This window comes from Salmo salar, chromosome ssa09 (assembly GCF_905237065.1).
Source record: "Salmo salar chromosome ssa09, Ssal_v3.1, whole genome shotgun sequence".
In the NCBI taxonomy this organism is placed as follows: domain Eukaryota; kingdom Metazoa; phylum Chordata; class Actinopteri; order Salmoniformes; family Salmonidae; genus Salmo; species Salmo salar.
The window spans coordinates 93911460-93926754 of record NC_059450.1 but is presented as its reverse complement, the minus strand read 5'-3'; the positions used below and the strand labels follow the sequence as shown (position 1 = coordinate 93926754).

At 42.7% G+C, this 15295-nt stretch overlaps 2 protein-coding genes across 3 annotated transcripts in view; both read left to right on the top strand.

The window, feature by feature from the left end:
* LOC123744681 (phosphoethanolamine N-methyltransferase 3) overlaps positions 1–3918 on the top strand; it is a 46076-nt gene extending 42158 nt beyond the window's left edge. For both annotated transcript variants that reach the window (XR_006771087.1, XM_045724238.1), the window contains exon 9: positions 3399–3918. Coding sequence is in view for 1 of the 2 variants with exons in the window: in XM_045724238.1 (XP_045580194.1) it covers positions 3399–3509 (111 nt within the window). In the remaining variant the exon portion in view is untranslated. The remainder of the gene's footprint in view (positions 1–3398) is intronic.
* Positions 3919–5566: 1648 nt separating this feature from the next.
* On the top strand, positions 5567–14929 carry LOC106612298 (E3 ubiquitin-protein ligase TRIM39). Its single transcript, XM_014213340.2, has 6 exons — positions 5567–6782; positions 6918–7094; positions 7680–7775; positions 7886–8145; positions 8525–8643; positions 11889–14929. Exons 1-6 carry the CDS (start codon positions 6552–6554, stop codon positions 12473–12475), a joined length of 1470 nt encoding a protein of 489 aa, XP_014068815.1. The 5' UTR covers positions 5567–6551; the 3' UTR covers positions 12476–14929.
* Positions 14930–15295: the final 366 nt, after the last annotated feature.

The following is a 15295-nucleotide window of genomic DNA, read 5'->3' as shown; positions in this document are numbered from 1 at the left end:
TCTGCTGACATAATCTAATGTTTTGCTTTCGTTGTAAAGCCTTTTTGAAATCGGACAGTGTGGTTAGATTAACGAGAGTCTTGTCTTTAAATAGCTGTAAAATAGTCATATGTTTGAGAAATTGAAGTAATAGGATTTTTAAGGTTTTGAAAATCGCGCCACAGGCTGCAAGTGGCTGTTACGCAAGCGTCCCACCTAGCCCATAGAGGTTAATTACCTCGACTAACTGGTGTCCCTGCACATTGACTCTGTACCGGTACCCCCTGTATATAGCCTCCACATTGATTCTGTACCGGTACCCCCTGTATATAGCCTCCACATTGACTCTGTACCGGTACCCCTGTATATAGCCTCCACATTGACTCTGTACCGGTACCCCCTGTATACAGCCTCCACATTGACTCTGTACCGGTACCCCCTGTATATAGCCTCCACATTGACTCTGTACCGGTACCCCCTGTATATAGCCTCCACATTGACTCTGTACCGGTACCCCCTGTATATAGCCTCCACATTGACTCTGTACCGGTACCCCCTGTATATAGCCTCCACATTGACTCTGTACCGGTCCCCCCTGTATATAGCCTCCACATTGACTCTGTATCGGTACCCCCTGTATATAGCCTCCACATTGACTCTGTACCGGTACCCCCTGTATATAGCCTCCACATTGATTCTGTACCGGTACCCCCTGTATATAGCCTCCACATTGACTCTGTACCGGTACCCCCTGTATATAGCCTCCACATTGATTCGGTACCGGTACCCCCTGTATATAGCCTCCACATTGACTCTGTACCGGTACCCCCTGTATATAGCCTCCACATTGACTCTGTACCGGTACCCCCTGTATATAGCCTCCACATTGACTCTGTACCGGTCCCCCCTGTATATAGCCTCCACATTGACTCTGTATCGGTACCCCCTGTATATAGCCTCCACATTGACTCTGTACCGGTACCCCCTGTATATAGCCTCCACATTGATTCTGTACCGGTACCCCCTGTATATAGCCTCCACATTGACTCTGTACCGGTACCCCCTGTATATAGCCTCCACATTGACTCTGTACCGGTACCCCCTGTATATAGCCTCCACATTGACTCTGTACCGGTATCCCCTGTATATAGCCTCCACATTGACTCTGTACCGGTACCCCCTGTATATAGCCTCCACATTGACTCTGTACCGGTACCCCCTGTATATAGCCTCCACATTGACTCTGTACCGGTACCCCCTGTATATAGCCTCCACATTGATTCTGTACCGGTACCCCCTGTATATAGCCTCCACATTGACTCTGTACCGGTACCCCTGTATATAGCCTCCACATTGACTCTGTACCGGTACCCCCTGTATACAGCCTCCACATTGACTCTGTACCGGTACCCCCCTGTATATAGCCTCCACATTGACTCTGTACCGGTACCCCCTGTATATAGCCTCCACATTGACTCTGTACCGGTACCCCCTGTATATAGCCTCCACATTGACTCTGTACCGGTACCCCCTGTATATAGCCTCCACATTGACTCTGTACCGGTCCCCCCTGTATATAGCCTCCACATTGACTCTGTATCGGTACCCCCTGTATATAGCCTCCACATTGACTCTGTACCGGTACCCCCCTGTATATAGCCTCCACATTGATTCTGTACCGGTACCCCCTGTATATAGCCTCCACATTGACTCTGTACCGGTACCCCCTGTATATAGCCTCCACATTGATTCGGTACCGGTACCCCCTGTATATAGCCTCCACATTGACTCTGTACCGGTACCCCCTGTATATAGCCTCCACATTGACTCTGTACCGGTACCCCCTGTATATAGCCTCCACATTGACTCTGTACCGGTCCCCCCTGTATATAGCCTCCACATTGACTCTGTATCGGTACCCCCTGTATATAGCCTCCACATTGACTCTGTACCGGTACCCCCTGTATATAGCCTCCACATTGATTCTGTACCGGTACCCCCTGTATATAGCCTCCACATTGACTCTGTACCGGTACCCCCTGTATATAGCCTCCACATTGACTCTGTACCGGTACCCCCTGTATATAGCCTCCACATTGACTCTGTACCGGTATCCCCTGTATATAGCCTCCACATTGACTCTGTACCGGTACCCCCTGTATATAGCCTCCACATTGACTCTGTACCGGTACCCCCTGTATATAGCCTCCACATTGACTCTGTACCGGTACCCCCTGTATATAGCCTCCACATTGACTCTGTACCGGTACCCCCTGTATATAGCCTCCACATTGACTCTGTACCGGTACCCCCTGTATATAGCCTCCACATTGACTCTGTACCGGTATCCCCTGTATATAGCCTCCACATTGACTCTGTACCGGTACCCCCTGTATATAGCCTCCACATTGACTCTGTACCGGTATCCCCTGTATATAGCCTCCACATTGACTCTGTACCGGTACCCCCTGTATATAGCCTCCACATTGACTCTGTACCGGTATCCCCCTGTATATAGCCTCCACATTGACTCTGTACCGGTACCCCCTGTATATAGCCTCCACATTGACTCTGTACCGGTACCCCCTGTATATAGCCTCCACATTGACTCTGTACCGGTACCCCCTGTATATAGCCTCCACATTGACTCTGTACCGGTACCCCCTGTATATAGCCTCCAAATTGACTCTGTACCGGTACCCCCTGTATATAGCCTCGCTATTGTTGACTTGTTAGCCCTTTTCTCTTCCCAATTTCGTGATATCCAATTGGCAGTTACAGTCTTCTCCCATTGCTGCAACTCCAGTATGGACACGGGAGAGGTGAATGTCGAGAGCCATGCTTCCTCTGAAACACGACCCCGTCAAGCCGCACTGCTTCTTGACACACTGCTCGCTTAACCCGGAGTCCAGCCCCACCAATGTGTCTGAGGAAACACCGTACAGCTGGCGACCGTAGTCAGCGTGCATGCACCCGGCCCGCCACAAGGAGTCGCTAGAGCGCGACGGGACAAGAACATCCCAGCCGGCCAAACCCTCCCCTAACCCAGACGACGCTGGGCCAATTGTGTACCGCCTCATGGGTCTCTCGGTCGCGTCCGGCTGTGCCACAGCCTGGGATCTAACCAGGGTCTGTAGTGACGCCTCTAGCACTGCGATGCAGTGCCTTAGACCGCTGCCCCACACAGGAGGCCCCAGTAAATACTTTCTTCAAACTAATTTTTCTAAAAACTGCATTGTTGGTTAAGGGCTTGTAAGTCAGCTTTTCACTATAAGGTTGTATTCTGCATTTCACTGTAAGGTCTACACCTGTTTGTATTCGGCGCAAGTGACAAATACAATTTGATTTGATTTTGATTAATGTTGATACTTTGTTAGACTGTTAAACCCATGTTATCCTGTATCTTGGATCATTCCTAGGAGTTCTCAGAGGAAGACTACCTGGCAATAGTCAATGGCTGGAGCGACAAACTAAAACGCTGCAATACTGGGGACCAACGCTGGGGCCTATTCCATGCAACAAGGAACTGAGAGAGATGGAGAGAGAGGAGAGGAGAGAAAGAGAGGAGAACAGAGAGAGAAGTATCCCTTCAGGGGGGAGGGTTTAGTGCCTGGTCCCAGCTCCACTGCTAACAGATCAACTAGAGGACCTTACTAGACATCAGTACCCTCTAATCTGAGATGACATACCTTGTGGCACGTACAGATTGTGAAGTATTTGATAAATGGTTGTTATCCAGGGAGCAGTCTTAACTGGTGTCTTTGGTTTGAAAGGTGAAAATGATCTATTTACCAAACTAAATATTACTAGACGTTTTAACTTTGTGTAAATTTGACCAAACTATTGTTTTATTATCAAATGTGAATGTGCATCATTTCCCAGTCTGTACTATCAACATACCATAGTTTGATAAGTTTTACAAATAAAATGTTGAAAACACTCTGTTGCCCTGGCTTGAATTAGTTTCTGTCTGTCCTTGTTGCTGTCTCTGCCTTATTGTTCTGCCTACATGGCAAAAATACCTCTGTATTTACTTGTATTTACTAGGTCTGCCACTAGGCAGTAGTAAAAGAGGTAGGCTAAGATTCAAATGTAATATGCAGTTTATTTAATAGCAGGATTCTATTGTGAATTATTAAGCCTGCTACGTTACATTGTGTTCCCAACTTCTAAAGGTATCACCATGGTCACCATTATCACCATGGTCACCATTGTCACATGTCACCATTATCACCATCCATAATATGATGCTGCATTTTGTATCATATCAAATCAAATGTTTATTTGTCACATGCACCAAATAGGTGCAGGTGTAGACCTTACAGTGAAATGCTGAATACAACAGGTGTAGACCTCACAGTGAAATGCTGAATACAACAGCTGTAGAACTTACAGTGAAATGCTGAATACAACAGGTGTAGAACTTACAGTGAAATGCTGAATACAACAGGTGTAGACCTCACAGTGAAATGCTGAATACAACAGGTGTAGACCTCACAGTGAAATGCTGAATACAACAGGTGTAGACCTTACAGTGAAATGCTGAATACAACAGGTGTAGACCTTACAGTGAAATGCTATGATGCTAAATGTTCTGTATTTTGAAAGTTGAAAAAGTCTTGTAAACTTGATTGCTGATATGCAAAACATTTTGGGACTAACAAAAGGCTCCTTAACAGCTTCTTCCCCCAAGCCATCAGACTGAACAATTAATCAAATGGCCCCCCAGACTATTTACATTGACCCCCCCACCCCTTTGTTTTTACACTGCTGCTACTACAGTATCTATTATCTATTCATAGTCACTTTACCCCTACCTACATGCACAAATGACCTCGACTAACGTGTACCCCCTGTATGTAGCCTCGTTATTGTTATTTTATTGTGTTACTTTTTATAATTTTTTTTGTTTATTTAGTAAATATTTTCTAAACTCTATTTCTTGAACAGTTTTGTTGGTTAAGGGCTTGTAACTAAGCATTTCATGGTAAGGTCTACACCGGCTCATGTGACAAATAAAAATGTGATTTGATTTGGATGAACAATGGACGAATGAAACAAATACCAAAATACCGTTTTTGGGTGGAGTTCTCCTTTAACTGGGAAAAATAACCTACCCAACCCTGACTATGAAGTACGCTCCCTCTGACCAGAGTCCTATAGGGAATAGGGTCCCTCTGACCAGAGTCCTATAGGGAATAGGGTCCCTCTGACCAGAGTCCTATAGGGAATAGGGTCCCTCTGACCAGAGTCCTATAGGGAATAGGGTCCCTCTGACCAGAGTCCTATAGGGAATAGGCTCCCTCTGACCAGAGTCCTATAGGGAATAGGGTCCCTCTGACCAGAGTCCTATAGGGAATAGGGTCCCTCTGACCAGAGTCCTATAGGGAATAGGGTTCCTCTGACCAGAGTCCTATAGGGAATAGGGTCCCTCTGACCAGAGTCCTATAGGGAATAGGGTCCCTCTGACCAGAGTCCTATAGGGAATAGGCTCCCTCTGACCAGAGTCCTATAGGGAATAGGGTCCCTCTGACCAGAGTCCTATAGGGAATAGGGTCCCTCTGACCATAACCCTATAGGGAATAGGGTCCCTCTGACCAGAACCCTATAGGGAATATGGTCCCTCTGACCAGAGTCCTATAGGGAATAGGGTCCCTCTGACCAGAGTCCTATAGGGAACAGGTAATGGTCAGATAATCAGTTTGCTAATATGTCTTGATTAGGTTCATTCATACACCCCCTTCCTACCCTATCTCCTTCACAGGGCCATTCTCACCTTCTCCCACCCCTGGTAACTCCTGAGGTCTCATTGGCCATGTAACCCCCAATGTAACCCCCAATCACTGGCTGGGGAAACACCTCCCCAACCCCACTCTATCCTCAGTCAACCAAGACCCCCCACCTATACAGACATCTATGATAAATGACATAGCAGAACTTGAGACTTTTACATTGTAGTATTTAAGCCACTCCAGACACTGAAACCAATAGACTTGTGGGTCCTGCTGCTGGACTTTCCAGTGAGGAGGATTCTTCTTATTGCTTCTGTTTGATGGTAAGTGCTTTTGTCATTTGTTTGGTTGTTGTTCTTCTCCCTAGATCTGTGTTGAAGCTAGTAAAACATGTATCTTACTGTGTATCTTTTATCTATTGTGTTATCGACTGTACGCTTGTTTATTCCATGTGTAACTCTGTGTTGTTGTTTGTGTCGAACTGCTTTGCTTTATCTTGGCCAGGTCGCAGTTGTAAATGAGAACTTGTTCTCAACTGGCCTACCTGGTTAAATAAAGGTGAAATAAATAAAACATATTTTAAAAAACTGTACATGATCAATGGCTGATGTAAACATGTTAGTCCTAAACTAAAACACATCCTCAATGGAGAATCTCTATATGTTTAATGTGGGTCTGGGATACAGCCACAAATAATGATTCAAAACGTGTTGTTCACAGAATGGAGACACTGTAAATAAAAAAAAGTGTAACTCAACAACTGTAAAAGTGTACCTCACTTTTTGACCTTTGAACTTGTGTCTCTCTTGTTCCAGAGGCCATTACAGAGAAACTGACAAAATGACCTCCGGTTCCTTCTTCCAAGAAGAGGATTTCCTCTGTCCTGTGTGTTTTGATATCTTCAGGGATCCTGTGGTTGTCCCTTGCAGCCACAGTGCCTGTAAGACCTGCATGGAGGAATACTGGAAGCATAAAGACTATCAGGAGTGTCCAGTCTGCAGGAAGAGATCCTCCATGCCTTTCCCAGCGGTCAGCCTCACTCTGAAGAGGCTGTGTGAGGGATTCCTACAGGTGGAAGCTCTACCTATGACAATTAATGTGCCCCAAATGGGACCTTATTCCCTATTTAGTGCACTACATTTGACCAGAGCCCATAGGGCTGTGTAGGTATGTTTTTTTAAATTGTCAAATCAATCAATCCTACAGGAGAGAAGCTCCAGAGATACCGAGCCTGGGTCTGAGAGGCTCTGTGGTCAACATAAAGAGAAACTCAAGCTCTTCTGTCTGGAGGATGAACAGCCTGTCTGTTTGGTGTGTCGCGACTCAAGACGACACACAGGACACAAGTTCTGTCCCATAGATGAAGTTATCCAAAACCAGCAGGTATGACAAAACATACAGGGCTCTATTCAATCCGTAGCTCTGATGATCCACTCTATAGTGAGATTGACAATTAAAGCCAATGTTCCCACAGTCACGGTAAACGCAGCATATAATATGACGGAGCAATTTGAAATTATTTTCACATTTTAACGCAGATCTTACGTGATACTTCGGCGATACGGATAGAATCAGCCCAGAGCCTATCTGAGATATTTGAAGGTAGAATCGGTAATATGCCATCATTATACACAGAGGGGTGAGTTACTTCCTGGCTACAGAAACCAACAACAACATCATTCAAATCAGCCAAAGTATGCCCCTAATGGCTCTTCCAAATATGGGCGTGTCTTAATGTCTGTAACCAGGAAGTCGCCTCTTTATGTACAATGATGTCATATTACTGAGTCTACCTTAAAAATACATGAGATTGAGTTGCTTTGACTTATTAAAATCTATATTGCTTATAACATTAATATAGTATAACTTTGCAATTGTTTGAGTTGACATTACTCAATTAATTTAGTGAGTTAGACAGTTATGTTTTACTGTGTAGGAAGAGCCATTCATGTGTTTGTCTGATTCCAGGAGAGAGTAAAGGCTGAACTGGAGCCCCTGAAGGAGAAGCTGAGACTTTACACTGAATCCAAACTAACCTGTGGTCAAACAGAAAAATATATCATGGTAATTATACAGGATGACATCGGGATGCAGTGTTACTCTTTAAACAGTCTTTCTGTTCATTTGGAGGTTAATACTTAATACTCATAGATATTTGGTGGGTGGGTTTCCAGACACAGGCCGCAGAGACACACAGGGAAATCAAGAAAGAGTTTCAACATCTTCATCAGCTTCTCGTAAAGGAAGAGGAGGCCAGGATAAACGCTCTGATGGAGGAAGAGAAGGAGAAGACTAGGATGGTAAAGGAGAAGACTAAAGAGATAAGCACCATAATTTCAACTCTTTCAGACAAGATCCAAGCTGTAGAGGAGAATCTAGAGGGTGACCATGTTACCTTTCTGCAAAGATACAAGGCCATTCTACACAAGGCCAGGTAAATGAGCTGCCTCCTGTCTCCTCTCTTCTTCTCTCGTCTCCTCTCTTCTTCTCTCGTCTCCTCTCTTCTCTCGTCTCCTCTCTTCTTCTCTCCTCTTGTCTCCTCTTGTTTCGTCTCCTCTCTTCATGTTTTCTCTTCTTCTCTCGTCTCTCTTCTCTCGTCTCCTCTCTTCTTCTCTCCTCTTGTCTTCTCCTCTCGTCTCCTCTCTTCTTCTCTCGTCTTCTCTCCTCTTGCCTTCTCTTCTTCTCTCGTCTCCTCTCTTCTCTTATCTTCTCTTCTTCTCTCCTCTTCTTCTCTCCTCTTATCTTCTTACTTCTTCTCTGTGGTTCTGTACTCCCAACCTCACAGCAGCATTGACTCCTGAAATGTCTTCCAGGGACCAGGACACGGTGCCTGATACACAGCTGGTCTCAGGAGCGCTGATAGTGGTGGCCAAACACCTGGGAAACCTGCAGTTCAGAGTCTGGGAGAAGATGCAGGAAGATATGAAATACTGTGAGTATTGTTCTGTTGAATGACATGGAGCACTCAACCATTCGTAACCATGTCCATAAGTCTACATTCAGTGGTTAATTTGTAAATCGGGAGGTCCAGGAACACATAGTGAGCGTGAGAGGGGGAGATCTGAGGTACCAGAACACATTGAGAAAAAAAGTGTCAAACACAACTACTATCACTGTCTATGGTGGTGAAATGGACAGCACTCTCCAAGGTGGTGATTAAATCAAAGCATTTCCAGACATCAGTGTACAGCAACAATTTCAGATGTCACTTCAGAACACCCACCATATGCATATGCCCACATACTCAGCTGTAGGGCTAACAAGACACATTTCATGACATTTTTTATTTTAACTAGGCAAGTCAGTTCTTATTTACAATGACAGCCTACTGGGGAACAGTGGGTTAACTGCCTTGTTCAGTGGTAGAACAACAGATTTTTACCTTGTCAGCTCAGGAATTTGATCCAGCAACCTTTCAGTTACTGGCCCAACGCTCTAACCACTAGGCTACCTACCGCCATCAATGTAGCAGTAGAACAAATATCACAATATCGAAACATAACTTAAAATAAAATAAATCAATGTAGGCTACAGCAGAACACACATGACAATATATAGGCCCCCTGCCTATGTCATAATATGAAGCACATATTCACATTAACTTCACAGTACAGAACAAGTTTGTCAAGGAAAACATTTTCTATCTACCTTAGTTTTCAAACATCCCGTAATGACTCTCCCCATGTCAAGTCCATTTAACTCCTGACGGTCAACTTCTGGCTCAAAGCCATGAACGGACCGGTGGCAGTGATGTTTAGTCTCCTTCTGAGGCTGATTTCTTTTCATTTTGAGTGTTAGCTATAACCTGGGTGTCCTCTCTAGCCTCGTCTACAAGGCTTGCTGCCACCAAATGCACCTTGGTTCGGCGTGTAGAAAAACCCTTTTTATGATGGCTCTTTGGTTTTTTTAACGTCTGAGGCAGAGGATGTTACAGTACATTCCATCCACACTTTTACTAGCTAGTTTAATCCCTCCAGTCGTTTCTAGACCCAAGCTCTTTACCTTTCTGCATGTTGTACAGCCCAGCTTTGAATTTTGCATGACAAGCCAGGTGTTATACATTTGCTTGTTCTTGAACTGCAAATTGAAGCTGCTCCGAGCACTTTGTTGGTGGATGCACTGCCCCTCCAGCATTAGCAACGTCAAAGTTAGTAAGGAAGGAAAAAGTCAAGTTTTAGTGGTCCTGGATCAATCTAGTTTGTTATCTGTAAAGAAGAATCACAGAGATGACATAACCACAAACTGACATCACAGAGATTACATAATCACAAAACTGACATCACAGAGATCACATAACCACAAACTGACGTCACAGAGATTACATAATCACAAACTGACATCACAGAGATGACATAATCACAAAGTGACATCACAGAGATGACCTAATCACAAGCTGACATCACAGAGATGACCTAATTTAAAGTCACTGTTACCTTTGCATTTCTGTTGGTCAATCTGTAACGCTTCAGAGATAGATAGATAGATAGATAGATAGATAGATAGATAGATAGATAGATAGATAGATAGATAGATAGATAGATAGATAGATAGATAGATAGATAGATAGATAGATAGATAGATAGATAGATAGATAGATAGATAGATAGATAGATAGATAGATAGATAGATAGATAGATAGATAGATAGATAGATAGATAGATAGATAGATAGATAGATAGATAGATAGATAGATAGATAGATAGATAGATAGATAGATAGATAGATAGATAGATAGATAGATAGGCCTACAGATTGATATCACCACCCTGAATGGCTTGCCTCTGAAGCTAAGCAGAGTTGGGCCTGGCCGATCCCTGAATGGGAGACCAGATGCTGCTGGAAGTAGGAGGCACTCTTTCCTCTGGTATAAAAAAATAAATATATATATATCCCATGGCCCCAGGACATTGTTTGGGGTCATTGCCCTGTGTAGGGTGCCGTCTAATGGATGGGACGTTAATTGGGTGTCCTGACTCTCTGTGGTCACTAAATATCATTTGGCACTTATTGTAAGAGTAGGGGTGTTAACCCTGGTGTCCTGGCTAAATACCCAATCATACCATCACGGTCACCTAATCATCCCCAGCTTCCTATTGGCTCATTCATCCCTCCCTCCTCTCCCCTGTAACTATTCCCCAGGTTGTTGCTGTAAATGAGTCAACTTACGTGGTAAAATAAGCAATTAAAATGTAATGCAGCTCTTAATTACTGTATGCATGTGGTAGAGGTACTGTATGTCTGTAGTGGATTTACTGTCTATGTGGTAGAGTTACTGTATTTATGTGGTAGAGGTACTGTATGTATGTAGTAGAATTACTGTATGCATGTGGTAGAGGTACTGTATTTATGTGGTAGAGTTACTGTATGTATGTGGTAGAGCTACTATTTATGTGGTAGAGTTATTTTTTTTATGTAGTAGAATTATTGTATGCATGTGGTAGAGGTACTGTATGTAGGTAGTAGATTTACTGTGTATGTGGTATAGTTACTGTATTTATGTGGTAGAGGTACTGTATTTATGTGGTAGAGGTACTGTGCATGTAGTAGAGTTACTGTATTTATATAGCAGAGTTACTGTGTAGGTAGTAGAGTTACTGTGTATGTGGTAGAGTTACTGTATGTATGTGGTAGAGTTACTGTATTTATGTGGTAGAGGTACTGTGTAGGTGGTAGAGTTACTGTGTATGTGGTAGAGTTACTGTATTTATGTGGTAGAGTTACTGTGTATGTGGTAGAGTTACTGTGTATATGGTAGAGTTACTGTATTTATGTGGTAGAGGTACTGTATTTATGTGGTAGAGTTACTGTGTATGTGGTAGTGTTACTGTATTTATGTGGTAGAGGTACTGTGTATGTGGTGGAGTTACTGTATTTATGTGGTAGAGTTACTGTGTATGTGGTAGTGTTACTGTATTTATGTGGTAGAGGTACTGTGTATGTGGTGGAGTTACTGTATTTATGTGGTAGAGGTACTGTGTATGTGGTAGTTACTGTATTCATGTGGTAGAGTTACCGTATTTATGTGCAAAAACATATACATTGTCATTATTAGACAGTACAATAACACACTGTCATTATTATACATTACAATAACACACTGTCATTATTATACATTACAATAACACACTGTCATTATTAGACAGTACAATAACACACTGTCTGTTTCTCTGTGTTCAGATCCGGTGACTCTGGACCCCAACACGGCCCATCCAGACGTGCTGGTGTACCCCGATATGGTCACATTCAGAGCCAGAAACTCCAGGGAGAGAGAAGAGATGGAGACGCCGGTTCCTGACACCCCAGAGAGGTTCAACCTCTATGAAGGAATCCTGGGCTCTGAGGGCTTCGATTCGGGGACACACACCTGGGACGTAGAAGTCAGGAATGAATATCTCCAGAGATACGGCTACAGCAGTGACTGGGCCCTGGGGGTGGTAGAGGAGTCTGTGTCCAGGAAGGGCGTGATAGAGAAGGGAGGCTGGAGATTAGAACAACATGGAGGAGTTTACACCGTACGCTCTGGCCCCGAATCTCCCATCACCCTCTCATTAAAGCTGAGACAGGAGCCCTCGAGGATCAGAGTGACATTGGACTGGGACGGAGGAATGCTGACCTTCTCTGATCCGCATTACAAGGAACATCTCCACACGTTCACACACACCTTCACAGAGAAAGTCTTTCCGTATCTGAGCAATGGGTGTAAAACCTTTACTTTGAGGATTTTACCAGTGAAGGTCCATGCAGCAGCTGAACAGCCCAGTTAGAGCGGCCACCTCTGTATTCCACTTTAACAGATTAAAATATCATGAAACATTTTTTTTTAAATTTCATTTTGGAGAGTTTCATGCAAACCCACTTTTACCACAGAATTTAAGTGAACAAAACTATTGATTGTTAAAGATTCCTGGACTTTTTATTTGATCCTGATACACCTGAACCAAACAAAAATACACTATGGTAAGACCCTCTCTATTTCTCTCTCCCCTCTCTATTTCTCCCCCCTCTCTATATCTCCCCCCTCTCTATTTCTCTCTCCCCTCTCTATTTCTCCCCCCTCTCTATATCTCTCCCCTCTCTATTTCTCCCCCCTCTCTGTTTCTCCCCCCTCCGGTAGTCTTAAATAAATCTACTTTTAAACAAAAGTACACACCTCACACACGTGGTTATGGGCTTAAAAAATAAGACACCTGGACCATGTCAGATATGGAGTTCAAAATTTTTACATTTTGAGTTTTCATCTCAATAGTACACTTTATATACATCACAGAAGACAGAAATTTAACAAAACCGTTGACATAGAAACATCACATTTTCTGCAGGTTTTTAAAAATAATGTTGATTAATTATGAAAAACATCTCACTCATGAGGCCACGAGGTAATTTGACTGCAGGAAATGGCTGGGGGTGTGGCCTTTTGTATAATTTAACTAGGCAAGTCAGTTAAGAACAAATTCTTACTTACAATAACAGCCTGTCCAGCCAAACCCACACAACGCTTGGCCAATTGTGCACCGCCCTATGGGACTCCCAATCACAGCCGGATGTGAGGCAGCCTGGATTTGAACCGGGTACTGCAGTGACACCTCTAGCACTGAGGGACCACTGCGCCACTCGGGAGCCCATGTGTTTGTGAAGCCTTCCTGTTTGTGTCATTAAGGGGATCCCGTTACTATGTGCTGGTCGTCGTGCCCTGGGAGAACAGGAGCAGTGATGCTGTTTTTTAACAAAGTATGAGAAATAGGAATGATTGTAAATGTAGTGTTTTTAGGCGCCCATATTCTACCTAGACCAGCTCACCTTCTCCCTGGGCAAGCCCTCCGTGAGTGTTGCAACACATTATTATGGTCTGTTTGAGTATGTGAACTAAACGTATCAACCTAGCGATATTTAGTCTGTTTGAGTATGTGAACTAAACGTATCAACCTAGTGATATTTAGTCTGTTTGAGTATGTGAACTAAACGTATCAACCTAGTGATATTTAGTCTGTTTGAGTATGTGAACTAAACGTATCAACCTAGTGATATTTAGTCTGTTTGAGTATGTGAACTAAACGTATCAACCTAGTGATATTTAGTCTGTTTGAGTATGTGAACTAAACGTATCAACCTAGTGATATTTAGTCTGTTTGAGTATGTGAACTAAACGTATCAACGTAGTGATATTTAGTCTGTTTGAGTATGTGAACTAAACGTATCAACCTAGTGATATTTAGTCTGTTTGAGTATGTAAATGAAACGTATCAACCTAGTGATATTTAGTCTGTTTGAGTATGTGAACTAAACGTATCAACCTAGTGATATTTAGTCTGTTTGAGTATGTGAACTAAACGTATCAACCTAGTGATATTTAGTCTGTTTGAGTATGTGAACTAAACGTATCAACCTAGTGATATTTAGTCTGTTTGAGTATGTGAACTAAACGTATCAACCTAGTGATATTTAGTCTGTTTGAGTATGTGAATGAAACGTATCAACCTAGTGATATTTAGTCTGTTTGAGTATGTGAATGAAACGTATCAACCTAGTGATATTTAGTCTGTTTGAGTATGTGAACTAAACGTATCAACCTAATGATATTTAGTCTGTTTGAGTATGTGAACTAAACGTATCAACCTAGTGATATTTAGTCTGTTTGAGTATGTGAACTAAACGTATCAACCTAGTGATATTTAGTCTGTTTGAGTATGTGAATGAAACGTATCAACCTAGTGATATTTAGTCTGTTTGAGTATGTGAACTAAACGTATCAACCTAGTGATATTTAGTCTGTTTGAGTATGTGAACTAAACGTATCAACCTAATGATATTTAGTCTGTTTGAGTATGTGAACTAAACGTATCAACCTAGTGATATTTAGTCTGTTTGAGTATGTGAACTAAACGTATCAACCTAGTGATATTTAGTCTGTTTGAGTTTGTGAACTAAACGTATCAACCTAGTGATATTTAGTCTGTTTGAGTATGTGAACTAAACGTATCAACCTAATGATATTTAGTCTGTTTGAGTATGTGAATGAAACGTATCAACCTAGTGATATTTAGTCTATTTGAGTATGTGAACTAAACGTATCAACCTAGTGATATTTGTCTGTGAGAAATCTGCTATTTCTACCAGTTGGAGTCTGTCTTGTAGGAGAGTTGTACACATCTCCTTGGAGCTAGAGATATATGGAGATTTATGACGCTGAAAAATGTAAATAAATAACTGCTGCATCCTGCTATTGTTGTCTGACTCCAGTCCATGTTGTAAAGAACCTGTGTTATGTTTAGCTTAGTCCCGAGGGCCTCACCTGGCATATATACAAGGTGATGTAGAATGGCTACAGGAATAGGGTTTGGTGTATTTCCCCCCCACGTTAAATAAATTGTACTGTATTGTAGCATATTATGAAATTATTATAAAGCACGGTCAAATGTGCTTATGACAAGTCTTATAATGCATTATAACTGTGTCCCAATGCATTATAGACCTCTATAGCTGTTAAGTAAAGTTTTTCTAAGCAAAAATGTCTGATTCAAAATGGGTAATTCTGTATTATCTAATCTAATCCCTCCAGATGTGTTCTGAACTCACCTTGACATCAG